Source organism: Etheostoma spectabile, chromosome 2, assembly GCF_008692095.1.
Source record: "Etheostoma spectabile isolate EspeVRDwgs_2016 chromosome 2, UIUC_Espe_1.0, whole genome shotgun sequence".
Lineage (NCBI taxonomy): Eukaryota > Metazoa > Chordata > Actinopteri > Perciformes > Percidae > Etheostoma > Etheostoma spectabile.
In genome coordinates, this window is record NC_045734.1 from 21,871,381 (window position 1) to 21,884,139 (window position 12,759).

At 40.8% G+C, this 12,759-nt stretch overlaps 2 protein-coding genes across 4 annotated transcripts in view; one reads left to right on the forward strand and one right to left on the reverse strand.

Annotated features, from left to right (window-relative positions):
* Nucleotides 1-2,186: 2,186 nt before the first annotated feature.
* rasd2b (RASD family member 2b) lies at nucleotides 2,187-3,771 on the reverse strand. The gene is made up of 2 exons (XM_032542210.1): nucleotides 3,077-3,771; nucleotides 2,187-2,877 (listed from the first exon to the last, which is right to left on the reverse strand). Exons 1-2 carry the CDS (start codon nucleotides 3,678-3,680, stop codon nucleotides 2,333-2,335), a joined length of 1,149 nt encoding a protein of 382 aa, XP_032398101.1. The 5' UTR covers nucleotides 3,681-3,771; the 3' UTR covers nucleotides 2,187-2,332.
* Nucleotides 3,646-12,759, forward strand: part of mycbpap (mycbp associated protein) — a 13,291-nt gene continuing 4,177 nt past the window's right edge. The window contains exons 1-13 of one of the 3 annotated variants that reach the window (XM_032542189.1): nucleotides 3,646-3,704; nucleotides 5,755-5,876; nucleotides 6,003-6,156; nucleotides 6,292-6,398; nucleotides 6,580-6,751; nucleotides 7,077-7,192; nucleotides 7,334-7,484; nucleotides 7,732-7,850; nucleotides 9,911-10,035; nucleotides 10,599-10,707; nucleotides 11,365-11,557; nucleotides 11,687-11,874; nucleotides 11,995-12,141. In XM_032542189.1, the coding sequence (XP_032398080.1) occupies nucleotides 3,695-3,704; nucleotides 5,755-5,876; nucleotides 6,003-6,156; nucleotides 6,292-6,398; nucleotides 6,580-6,751; nucleotides 7,077-7,192; nucleotides 7,334-7,484; nucleotides 7,732-7,850; nucleotides 9,911-10,035; nucleotides 10,599-10,707; nucleotides 11,365-11,557; nucleotides 11,687-11,874; nucleotides 11,995-12,141 (1,713 nt within the window). In that variant the 5' untranslated portion in view covers nucleotides 3,646-3,694. Of the gene's footprint in view, nucleotides 3,705-4,494; nucleotides 4,752-4,864; nucleotides 4,986-5,754; nucleotides 5,877-6,002; nucleotides 6,157-6,291; nucleotides 6,399-6,579; nucleotides 6,752-7,076; nucleotides 7,193-7,333; nucleotides 7,485-7,731; nucleotides 7,851-9,910; nucleotides 10,036-10,598; nucleotides 10,708-11,364; nucleotides 11,558-11,686; nucleotides 11,875-11,994; nucleotides 12,142-12,759 lie in introns of those variants that run through there. The other 2 variants (XM_032542180.1, XM_032542198.1) reach the window with 2 other exon arrangements.

Genomic DNA, 12,759 nt, shown 5'->3' on the forward strand with positions numbered 1-12,759 from the left:
TGTGTGTGTTTGTGCGTGTGTGTGCGTGTGTGTGTGTGTGTGTGTGTGTGTGTGTGTGAGTGTGTGTGTATGTGTATGTGTTTGTGTGTGCAGTGATTGCTTAACTTAAGCTTCAGTTGTTAGCATGTTCAGCTAAATAGCCATAGCTGCTTAGGTTATATTTTTATTATTATTATTATTATTATTGGCACATCCCCTTCAACTTTTTCTTAATTTGCAGAACTAGCTATACAGTGCAACAACAATGTCAACAACAATATCAACAATGCTCTTACTGTATTCCAATGTTTTCTAAATGGATTGTTAACTAATGAGGACGCTAACTTTTGGCCTTGGATATGTAGTTTTTAGCATTAAGCCATCAAGAGCATATTTCAGACCACTTTAGGGGTTTTCTCAATTTAAAACAGTGTTTTAACCATTTCATGCATCTAACATTTGCGAAAATTGCTTGTAGCTATCTGATATAATATGCACTGATATGATATGCATCAGCTGTCATTTCAGCCGCAAAAATGAAGGGCATCCTGATAGTACTGATAAGAATAAGAAGTAGCAGCTGGATGGAGACAGACAACTTTTTAAGTAGCACTTTACTGCTCTTCTCAACACTTCATCAGCTCCACAACAACCACACTTCCTCGTTTTACTTAATCACATAGCTGAACTAACCAATCAGATGCTTGCCGAAATTAGACTATGTATGTGGAAAAGAAGTATGTGCAAAAAAATCCACTTACAAAACCAATAAGCTTATTTTTGTCTATTTGGGTCTGAAATCAAGGAAACTAAGCACTACAAGCTGTCATTGGTATATTCTGCTCAGCCAGAGAGCTTGATAGCAGTAACTGTGTTGGGCCGGGGCCTGTAAATACAGTATATGTTTTTTGGAGCACATGATGAGTGAGTTGCAACAAATACTACTGTTCATCCATTGAATAGCATAGGGGAGGAAATCATCACAAATCTTAAGGTTATTACACATTTCATCATTCTGCTTAATATGACATTTCAGTGAATAACAGCCTAATTCTTTCCTACATGCGTTATCAGGAACAATTCTTTTAATATTGTGTGGTGCCTAATTCTCTCCGAGCCTTTGTCTCATTTTGGAACAGCCAATATTATTCTGTGGCATTCAGATATCACCACTATCTATCCTGACCACGCATCAATGACACCCAATTAGCTCCATGAGTAAATAAACAACTCTCACAGATTTTCTGTTTTTGAGTAAACTACATATTGTATCTCAAAGACATGGTAGGATTATAGCTTGGTGTTAATGACAAATACACCTTAAATATAAGTATAAAATACACCTAGTTGTGAACAAGCTGGATGTTTTTGCTGTGTGCTGCACTGAGTGAACGTTGTTCACGCCTTGTGCTGGAGGTACTGTAGATGTGTTTCCATGGCCACTGCTTTCAAGTTTATGTTCAGAATCATTTGTGCAGCAGCCAATAGCCCGCTCAGGCTTTATGCATTTACTACAGACCTCACATGATTCTGATGAGCAGCATTTGTAACAAACAAATAAAATTACACAGCGCAGTAATCAATAAATTAATAACACACACCCACTCCATCACATTATACAGAAGCCTCTTAAGGTTTTTAAAATAAAAGTAAGCTGGCAGTTATGAGGCAGCCGTGAAGGGCCCACTGAGTAGTAAGTAGTGTGTATAGAGTAGTGTAGGATGGAAAAGTATATGTCAACTGGAAACCTGGGTTTAGTCTGATTGTTTGAGAGGTGTGGGATTCAGGGTTGGGGACCACACACACACACACACACACACACATAAAAATAAAAGGAAGAGTGGGCAAGAGAAAGAGTTGCTATATGTTTCTGAATATAGATTATGCAATAGTCATACAAATAATAAGTTCCTGACTCAACATCCTCCCACCCTCTACTTCACAGTTAGATGAAGGAGAGGGTGGGAGAGTATAGGCTACTGGGCGATAGATAGATAGATAGATAGATAGATAGATAGATAGATAGATAGATAGATAGATAGATAGATAGATAGATAGATAGATAGATAGATAGATAGATAGATAGGCAAATTAAGAAGTAAATAAACAAAAAAAGCATTGTGTGTTGAAAAATGATTAAATGGGCATCTTACGTGATAATTGCTTTTACTGTAGTTAGACCAAATGAACAGCAGCGAGTCACCGAAGGAGTTGAGCAATTAAAAATAATTTATTTTGAAAGCATCATCTCAAGTGCGTGTCACTATACAACAATAATGCATTATAGAATATAGAATTCAGTGCTTAATACGTTTTTTATTCGCTCTGTAACACTTCGTCTCGTATTATTGTCCTACTGAATTGGACATTTGTCCAGTGCTTTGCCGGGCTTTCTTGCCGTACTTGGCCCAATGACTTGTCGAAGATCTGTACTAAAACTCGGCCTGCGGGCTAGTGGGTACAGGGCGCCGCAGGCATCATCGCTCCGCTGCGTCTGCCTGCCCCTCCCAGGGACACTGCCTACCCGCATAGCCTGGTACGAACAGAGGGAGACTTTGCGGTGCTGAGACGGGCTAGTTTCAGTCGGAAGCCCGCCTCGCTTTGCCAAAGTCTCAAAGACTTTCTCTAGATTCGTGCTTTCCTTTGCAGACGTTTCAAAATACGCACAGTCATCACCGAGGGCTTGGAGCACTTCTGCAGTGTATATTTCTCTCTCAGTCTCCAGGAGATCAACCTTGTTGGCGCAGACCACTAGGGGGACTTGCAGCTGTGCGCACGGCTCTTGCACAGAGGATTTGGTGAGCTTGGATTTAGCGGCCAAAATCTCCTTTCGCAGGGCGCACACCTCTTCGAAAGAGCTCCGGTCATCTAGACTGAATACTAGAAGAAAAATGTCTCCTGCAAAAATGGGAAAGAAAATCAATTAATTTCCTTTCATAGTTGATGCAGCATTAAGTGAGAGAATTAAGCTTTTACGCATGTAGCCTACATAACTTGCAATTATCTTTGCGTCATGAACAAATACAGAAACTGACAAACAATTCTAAGTATTTGCAAGACCGAGATTATTACCCATTATGATCCAATTATCACGCACCAGTGAGGATAGAGAGCCTCCGCTTGGCTGGGAAATCCCGTTCCCTAGACGCGTCCAGGACGTCAATTTGGTAGGTCTCTCCGCGGATACGAAACAGTTTGCTGAGGAAATCCTCGGAGGTGGGATTGTACTCCTCCACAAATCCGTCCCGGAGGTACCTTCTTAGGATAGAGGTCTTGCCAACCCGTGGCGCACCAAGAACCACGATGCGCTTACAGTTCTGCGGTTTGGTCGGTGCTTGCTCCTGGCCAATCTGCCTCTGCCGGGTTTGACCGTGGAGAAACAGAGATGCCAGCTGATCCAGTGGGGATCTCTTGCAGAGATGGCTGCTGTTGGGAGTGGATAGTTGCCTTACGGCTGCCCCTGAACACGTCTTTTTTTCCTGTTTCCACTGAGACGAGGCCACTTTAAGTATTCCCAAACCCGCTTTAATTCCCGATGAACTAAGGTTCTGAGACGCGTTTTTGTAAGACAGTAAGACTTTGGAGGTCCCGGCGCACTGTCCGTCCATGTTACCATGAAACTGGGGAACAGTGGAGCTGAGCTGGTGCGCAACAGGCATGGAGGTGGTCTGTGAGCCGGTGGATATGCTGCCTCTTTCCATCTTTTATATCGAGGATGGCCCGTGGTACCGCACAACAAAGGGAAGAATCTGTGGTATGACGTTAATGCCGGCTCACGCTACTCTGTGTAGTCTGATGTCAGTTCTCTTTATATAGGCCGCCCTAAACCCCCTGATTCTTCCACGTCATGCTGATTGACAGAAAGGGTTGTTGTTCTTCAGGAGAACGCCGCGTGCGCATAGGTCATATTTGGCATGATTTCAATCAATCAATCAATCAAGAAATTAGCCTTTTTGTCAAATATCGTGCAAGATGGTGAAATGTAATCCCACCAGCCCCTTTCAACTTGTGCATTATCCCTTGGCATGGTTGGTCCTTGATAACAAGTGGAGTGATTATCCAATAATAATAATAATAATAATAATAATAAATATATTTGTTTGATTGGGTTCATATTTTCATGTTTCTAGCTCTTTCCAGCTCACGGGAATTTGAGCCGGCGTGGCAGACAACAAATAATAATAACTAATAATAATAATAATTAGAAATGCAATAAATTATTTTCATCATTATTGCTTAGCGATATAAGCTTACATTTAGTAAACTATTAGGCCTACATATGTGTGTTTTATTCCCAATGTTTGCACACTTTTGATTTGATATAGAGCCTGAAAGAAATTAAGGAAATGTGTTTTCTTTCTGGCATGTTATCGATGACCCTAAAAACGTGCACGCATAGCCATATTACCCAAGACCATTTGTTTTCGCCTTGCTCCTGTTCCATTTCTTTTCTTGCTTTTCAGCAACGTTTTATATTGTTTTGCTTTTCAGCAACGTTTTATATTGTTTTGCTTTTCAGCAACGTTTAATACGCTCATGCCTCGTTTTGTCTTTTTGCTGTCTCTCTTTCCGTGGTGTTGAGTCTTCCGTTGCCATGGTTACCATTAGAGAAAACATACTTGACGCTGAACTAGCGTGCAGCGCTAGGTTGACTAGCACTTCTAGCCGTTATTATTTATCAGTGACAATTGCTTTTATTGTAATTAGCTAGCTAGACCAAATGAACGGCAGCGAGACACCAAAGAAGGTGTCAAGACCTCTAATTCACTCAGGTCAGCTAACAGCGTTCTGTCTCTCCTTCGCCTCTGTCCGTCTTTGTCCCCATTCTTTTGTAGGCTAACGTTAGTTAGCGTTACGTGACCTCTTCACCTGTTTTAGGAGCTTACCCCTGCATGCACAAAACTTGACCTGTTTGTATGCAGTGTTGGAAGAAGTAGGACTCAGACCTTTTACTTCAGTAAAAGTAGCGGTAGTGTGACGTTAGATACGCTGTTATAACGTTAAAGGTAAACAGTCCTCCCTTCATAAATGTAACGTTACATAAGTAACAGTACAACTAGAATACAAATAAACTCCACATAAAGTGTTAAACTCAAAACTCTCGTTTGTTTTATAACGGGCCATGTTTGACTAGTTATGGAATTATGATCATTAATGCATTAACGTAACTTTAATGCTGCTTTAATACTGCTTTAATGACGCCTTAAATAAGAGGAAAGACACTTGGGTTAGTTTCGTTGGCTTTTGTACGTCAATACGTTTGATGAATTATTTTACAAAAACAAATAAAAGCACTGGACCAATGTTTTCCTTAAGGGCCAAGGGCATCTTTAGCAAAGCAAAGCATTTATTCGAAAAACTGTACTGAGTCTGTAACGGACAACATGGAAGCAAAATGGAACATAAAAGCCAAGGATTAGTCATTGTTGTTGTGGCCATGGAAACTATAATCAGGCATAGCTGGATAAAGAGAAATTAACAGAATTGCATAACCAATTACATAATAATGTCATTGTTCCAGAGTAATCTTTGTGTGTGTGTGTGTGTGTGTGTGTGTGTGTGTGTGTGTGTGCACATTGATAGGCTCATTTGTTTTAAATGTTGGATTTAGGTTCTCATTAATAAACTAGATGAATAATTATTATTTCTGTGAGTAGATATTACAGAGGGACTTGTAAGTACAGTAGCACCCACTTTTAGATAGCATGGCCTTACTGAAACACACACAAACTGTTGCCATTTTACATTCTTTTTCTTTACTCTCCTCTCCTCCAGAGAACAAGAAGCTAAGAACATCAGAGGAGTTGGACATCTTGGATGATGACCACTCCAGGAGCTCTACTCTTTCAGGCAGTGATATCCAGGCTCTGGCCATTCACCCACGGGACCTCAAAAAAGTAAACCCGCCTCCCCCAAGTTTTAACATTAGTTAGAAATTAAAATACAAATCATGTGTGTGTGGCATATGTGTACTTTTCTTTTAAAGCACTTATATGTAACTGTGAATGTGATCATGACTGCAGCTTCATACACCAAAGCCACCCAAGAGCCGTCAACAAGTGCACATGGCTTATGTGCGTAAGACAAAGCCAGCTGATGAAGTTAGAAATGCTGTGAGAAGCCCGGTGGCTCATCTAGTGAATCTGGACCCTGGCTCTCAAAAGCTGGACTACACAGGTTAGTTGTATTCCTTTGCCCTCATGGAAAATAACATACTGTGCACTAGCCGGTAGTTCATAAGAGATCTGAATCGTAATATGCATGCATAAGGCTAAAACTATGTCTTTTCTGTCCATTTACTTTTCTTTTCAGGACCGGAAGGGTTTCGGTTTGATGAACAGGGAAGGGTTCTACCACACAGCATCCTGGGTAGTTTAGAAGATTTCAGAAGTTATCTGGAGGCCAAAGGGGAGACAGAGGTAAATTCAGAACAAATAAAATGAACATGAAATAATACAAATAATACACATGAAACAAAATATTTCTTTATATACAGTATTTAAAACCTGCCAACCAAAAGCAGCTTGCATTATTTTAAACTACTATTAAATGCATTAGAAATATGTCATGTCTTCTTTCTATTCTCCCTACACCATCCAGTTGGTGAAGCGAATACCAAAATCCCAGCGATATGCTCCATCTGAGGCCCCAGAGAGCCATCCCTCTGAGCCTCTGGAGAATGGGCATGGCCACAAAAACATCCAGAGTAATGCCCTGAAGCACTGGCATACACATATGATGCAGCGCAGACAGCAGCAGGACTTCCTGTCTGGTGAGCTGGTCGGAGAGTACAGCAGCCTGGACCAAAAAGACATACATTTTGCATCAGCATTATTTACAGCCTTAACTTGTATACAACTGCGGGGACATGAGTGAAGCCACAATAAACTCCTGTACCTGCATTTATATTAACATTAACTACTGACCAGTACAACAGGCATCCTTTCAAATGAGGTTTCTCATTGTAAGGAAATTAAGGAGAAGGTTTTTGCTCATTTAAAAAGTACTAATTGATATCATAAGTATGCATTATTTTTTTTTATCTCTGGCGCTATCTATTTCTCTGTTCATCTCCTGCTCTTTTCAACTCTTTCAAGACTTGCTCTACCAGCCAGTCGAAAACTTGCTGATGAACCAAGCAAACCGTTTCAGAGAAACTCAGGAGCAGAGGGAGCTTCTAAACCAAGTCAAGCCACTCATCCACTCTGGATATGTATGACACATATTTGCTTTCTCTGTTCTACTGTGTTTTTAGTCGGCTGTCAGAATCATTTGTTAAATTTGTTATATTTCCACAGTAAACATGTTTTCTTAAGCTTTGTCATTAATGTGTGTCTTTACTTCTATGTCTTAGGGTTACCGTGTGGGAAGTGAGTTTTGGAGTCTTCCCCAGCGTTATGGAGATGAAATGAGTGGCATCACAGCCACTCTGACTCAGACAGAGCAGGGCAGACGGGAGCCTATCACACATGTAGGACAACCAGGCAGCATACTCCAGGAATCAGGTACACACAGACACTTATTTACTATGTCCCAATTTTCCCTCTCCGCCTTGTTCTGGAAACTTTGTCCTTTTTTTTTTAGTTCCTCTGAAGCCCATTGGTTTCCCAAATAAAAAATGCTCTTTGACATTTAAACTATTCACTTTTCCATCTGATTTCTTCCCCCTCAAAGAAGAGCCTCTTTTTAGTGGGACTACAATAAACCGAGAGTAACTGTATTTGTTTCTGTGGGAAATGTTTCTTTCTGTAGGAATAACTTGTTCTGAGACTCTGCGTCCAGCCTCTCGGACTTGGGACCAGAGCGCATACCTGCAGCACCAGTGCCAAGAGCTCAGGGAGGTTCTACGGGACGTGGACATCAAAAAGCCGGTAACACAACATACACAACGCACAACATATAACACTGAGGGCTCCTTTGGCTAAGTAGGTATTCAAATGTATCCACTTGGTCCTATTGTACCATTGCAATAGAGCCCAGTGCAGCCTGATTTGCTGTTTTTTTGCACACAACAGAAAATGTGACGGGTTGAAAAGGTCAAAGGTTTTTAACTACAGCTAGACCAATACATTGACCCAGCCAAATGCAGATACATCAGTATCAGGATTAGCCTGACGTTGTCGTACTCAGATCCTAGTCAAAACATGAGTCTTATACTGCTACATTGGACTGTGATTATGGGGCGTGTTTCAACCGAAAACAGCTCTGCAGTCAATTGGACAGACCTACAACCATTCAGAGCGACGGAGTATGTGACGTATGAAGGACGGCAAAAACATCTTTCCAATCGACAAATGTTTCTCTGTTCCTCTTTTAAAATGAATGAGCTATCTTCTAAAACAGGCGCGATGGCGGAATCTACATATCTCAATTCTCTAGCAGCAGCCATCTTTGTAAACAAATTCAACCCAAGCGCTCTTTAGTGACGTGGTTGATTACATTACTGTTGATCATCTGCCTGTTATTGTATAAACACCGCCCTGATAATTTGATTGGTCCGAAGAGCTCTGGTTCGAGCATAGTTGCTCCACAACAGAAGTCCAGACCTAACTTCCCAACCTCAAATGTTGTGTGCAGGGCTAAGTCCGGCTGGCATCCAGGCTAAATCAGCATATATGTTGGCCGAGAAGTAACAAGAAATTGCTGTACAGAATTGTGAGTGTACAACTAATGTATGTTTAAGATAAGTCCAACAGAGACACCTTTCAATTTTGTTTTTCAATTGTCTTTCATTCGGCAACAAAACACAATCCAAATTATTCACATTACACTTTCTTTTTGTTCTCTCTAACAATGTTCAAGAATCTAATTTCATGTACAGATCTAGATTGCGCATCAACAACTTCATTATTGGACCACTCGTCCAACCACGCAGCCCACTGAAGCTGCTCATGCCCACAGGACATTCTGTCTCTGGCTGCTAGAGCTGCTAGCTGCTCCTGATCACTCTGTGCCTTTACTAACAGCCTGTGATCATCCAGCGATGGGCACACTGTTCTGGGTTTTATGTACAAATACTGCCAATATGTGATTTATTTTATTAAAATGTGCATTCAGTACACACATGGGTAATGAGATTAATGAGGTACTGGAGCCCTTCCATAAACATTCATGTTCCCGTAAATTACAGTTATGAAATCTGGAGCGTGTCCAGTCAGTCATAGAGTAGCATTGTTGAGATCTGTGAGGTAACAGAGCCCCAAGAAAATTGACTAAACTTGCCTTTTTAAACCTACTAACTCCCTACGTAACCAGGACTGATTTTGGGAAGGTTTAGACAAATTATATTTTAGTATTTGGTTGCATTTAGTATCCTCTTTCTCACACACACACACACACATACACACACACACACACACACACACACACACACACACACACACACACACACACACACACACACACACACACACACACATCTGTGTCTTTGACATAAGAGAAAATGGTAGCAGTGGGTTCTCTTGTGCTAGTGGCTAATGTGATGCTGAGGAGATTTGGGGTCTGAAGTACCTACTGACCAACACACAGACAGTAACAAAACTTGTCCATGGCTTTGTGACATCTGCATAACAGTAGAGAGAGGGAGATGATGGGGACAGGGGCGGTTATTAAGTGAGAAAAGTTTCACTCTGACTATCATGTTATGTAGTGGTAGAACTAAGTTCATGTCAATATTCAGATGTGTATTGAAGGGGGGTAAAGCAAAACAACACAGTATAAAGCAAATATGAATGTAATATTGAAGGTTTTATCAGACAACTTATTTTGTCCTCTCTGGCTGCACTTACTGGATGCGAGTGAAAAGGACACACGTATACTGAAAAGGATTTTTACTATGCAAAAGCAGGAATTAGACTATTGTATGGACATACCAAACGTAGCTGACCAGTCCTTCATAATCACCACTATATTTCACTTTGATTACTTACAGGATATCAATGCACTGGAGGTTATTGGCTCTGGCAAGCCGTTTACTTTTGTCACAGTGTGTCAGAGTCCCTTACTGGAGAAGGAGGAAGAGGAGACAGAGTCCAAGAAGATAAAGCAGGAGAACCTGTAAGCTGTTCGTCACTAATTTATTAGATATTTGCAATCCTTCCTAACCAAAGTCCAACTTTTTCTAGGCTGAATATGTCAATATCCGGCTAACAATGCTGACCTATTTCAAAGGCACTTTAAAACACAATTGTGTATTCATAAACCATTAATTCATGGTGCATTAATGAGACCACGTTGATGTGTTTGTGCAATCCTAAATATGTAATTCAAACTGTAATGGAAATAATAGAAACAAAGCACAAAATGTTTTTTTGTTCTTACAAGCAACCTCAACATTTATATATAAAGACTTATTATATGGATCAATTTTACATTAATGTGGGATTCAGTTGTCAGCAATGTAGTGTTAAGGTTAAATGTCCCACTATGTACTACTATGTGTTGTTAAAATATTCAGTTTATCCCGTTTGAGGGCAGCTTTCTGACTCAACACTTGTTAAAGTCAAGTTAAACAGAAACAACTGAATGCATAACTGAATCTATTGGCTAGATCAACTCATTCACTATTTGTCTAATTCCTGGACTGAGTGGCACTACTGCTGTCTCAATGTCTCCCACAGTGATCCGCTGGCACAGTATGATGATGTTCGGTCAGATGCTCTGCTCATTCCTGCCTTGAGGTTCTGTGGTCAGCTTGCTAGCTGGACTGGAAACTCCACCACAAACCAGGTACAGAACGACCTGTACATATTAGGTTGGTTGGCATGTTTCAAACTAGGACTTAAGTAAATTCTCAAATGGTATTGCCTACCTCAGAGAAAACCAGGCCTATTGGAGAGACATATTGTATTTTTTCTTATCCCAAGATAACCTCCTTGTTTACCTGTCATCTTGATAAATTAATTATGAAATCAATTTCCACACTATCAGTACTTTGCCTGTCTCCCCGAACAATGTTAAGCTACCATGAATGAAACTTGCAGCCGTCCCATTTTAGGTAGGCTTTTAAGGTGAAAAGACATTGGTCATACATCAAGCGTTGTTGACTGGAGCTAAACATTCATCAGGAGTACGCCAATTTAGAAACAACTGGAATTATTATTGAAAACATTATTTGTATAAACAAAATGAAACTGAGAGCAGTAGAGTGCTGAATGTCACATGACTCTGCTGTTGTAGTCATTGATTAGTCCTGTAGAGACTGACAACATTCTACCTTTACTATGTGAGCAGTTGTAGTAGGCTACAGGTCATTTCAATCTCCTCGATCTTTTCTACCTGGCTTTTACAGTATTAGCGTCCGGCCTTCATTTGTCAAGCTAGCTATTATTTGAAATTATTTTGAAAACTTTCTCACTCTCCAACACTTCAACACTGATTGATCAGGGAGAAGTAGGACTCAGTGCCACGATAATCTTTGAGGCTCCAACTGGAGAAATAGCCTCTTCCCACCTGGAGCTGCACAATGAAGGCAGCACAGCCATCTTCTACAGCTGGCAGCAACTTCCCGTGCCACACAGCTTTCCTAAGCTGCAATCACGAACAAAAAAGCTTCACTTCTACTTCAACTCCTCCTCTGGTACATACAAAGATAATCAGACACCTGCTGCAACGTCATATGCTTTGTCCCTGTGTCAACCTTATCATACTGTGTCTTTCAACCACTACTCAGTGTGCCTTACTGCTTTCAATGTGGCTACCCCTCTAGGTGTGATCTGTCCAGGTGACACCCAGCAGGTGGAGTTCATATTTAAGTCAGAGGAGCCAGGCATCAACACTGAACGATGGAAGCTCAACACCCACCCAGTGCTGCTGCAAGGAGCCTCCATGCAGGTCACATTAAGGGGTGTGGCTCTGTACCAGGACAAAACCGCAGACCAGAGGCTTTTCATAGAGGTGGTGTACAATTAAACTGCGTAAAATGACAGAAAAACATGATGACACTAAGGTTTTCATGAACAGAAACCAAAATGTTCTCTTTTTTTGTCTGTGTTTCTGTTGTGTGTGCACAAGCAGACAAAGCTGGAAAAGATAGTAAACGTAAAAATGTGTCGGTCGATTGTGAACGAGGCGCTGTTGGGGTTCCGCACCCCAGAGAGACCCAGCTCTCCTGCAGAACTTTACATCACTGAAGAGCAAGAGTTTTTAAGCAAAAACCCCAAGGTAAGTCCTACAAGTGGAAGAATGTTAGGTAACACATCTCACGAGTTTCTTAGTCACCAGTAAAGTGGATATTTTTGTACAAACCTTAAGCACCCTCAAGATTCAGTGTTGCCTACAGAGAATGGTGACTTGTTATTTTTCTTCCATATATAGTTTGAGACACATTGGTCATCACACATTAGGGTGGACTGATTCTGTGGATCATTTCTATTGTTTAGAGTGTTTTTTTTAGTCTTAGTCACACCACCTCATGTAGTGTGAGATGACCCGTTAATGGGTCTATTCGTCACGTTTTTTACATTTCACTGGCTGTAGGCAAGAGTGTGATCAGTCCCTTATGGCTGCCCTTTCCCAACCTGGATTTGGTGTTAGTCCACAATTATAGAACTGTCTTGCCATCACAATTCAAGGCAGCTCATTTAGTAATAATTAGGGCTGGGACAATATGCTTTTGTCCCGATTCGATTCTTTCACAATACATGGGTGCTGATTTGATTTGTATTGCAATTTTCATTTATTGCGATTCTAGGAGTATTGCGATTTGATAGTATTTAGAATTGGGATTCAACAATAAAAATTAATTAATACACTTCATGAGATATATATATATATATATAT